Source organism: Trichinella spiralis (assembly GCF_000181795.1).
Source record: "Trichinella spiralis strain ISS 195 chromosome Unknown Scfld1426, whole genome shotgun sequence".
Taxonomy (NCBI): Eukaryota; Metazoa; Nematoda; class Enoplea; order Trichinellida; family Trichinellidae; genus Trichinella; species Trichinella spiralis.
The window spans coordinates 4,280-4,993 of record NW_003528365.1 but is presented as its reverse complement, the minus strand read 5'-3'; the positions used below and the strand labels follow the sequence as shown (position 1 = coordinate 4,993).

General features: G+C 32.4%; 1 protein-coding gene across 1 annotated transcript; it reads right to left on the bottom strand.

Annotated features, from left to right (window-relative positions):
• Positions 1-229: 229 nt before the first annotated feature.
• Positions 230-421, bottom strand: Tsp_12423 (conserved hypothetical protein; the record flags this gene model as incomplete). Its single annotated transcript, XM_003369837.1, has 2 exons — positions 230-279; positions 383-421. Coding segments are annotated over 2 exons (89 nt in total), but the record flags the coding sequence as incomplete, so codon positions are not given.
• Positions 422-714: the final 293 nt, after the last annotated feature.

The window sequence follows — 714 nt, the reverse complement described above, 5'->3', positions numbered from 1 at the left end:
CCCCCCCCCCTATATTTTGAGCTGAATTAACAGCACTTAACTGTTTTCATCTCATATGAATCTAATTTCTGATAATTGCTGTCGACTAACAATATAACCAACTCCATGCTACTCCTGATTCTTTCGTTTTATTTTTTTCATAAAATCCAATACAGAATTGTCACCCGCATAAGTTTCTTGAATTCATTGCAAATCGTTGAGTAACTTAATTTCTGCAGGTAGGTTTATCTCATTGCATGAAGCGCGCTGATGCAGTGCTCAACCATGTTTGCAGTCTTACTATAAATCATCATAAGGTGTAAACAAAAGTTTAGTTAAATCAAAATTTTAATGGTAAATAAGCTGTCAAGTGGCATGCATACCCACTGGTGCAGCCGCTTACCATCATGATGTCTACGCTGCGCACTTGTTAAATTCTGTGCTGAGATAAATTGTATATTATAAAATTTCTGTCGCAGTTATCATCATAAAATTTCATAACAACTGTTTAATTTTCCATAAATCTGAATACGTATTTTATTTTTGGAACTATTTTCACTGAAAGCTATTTTTTTTATTATCCATATAATTTTGATTAAATGAAAACATTGATAAAAATAAATTATTGAATCACCTTGTACTTTCAAGCAACTAAATTGCACACATGCATAAATACGCAGTGATAGCATTTCCGTTATTTTTATAATCTGCGAGCTCCGGTAAAAGATTTCCTTT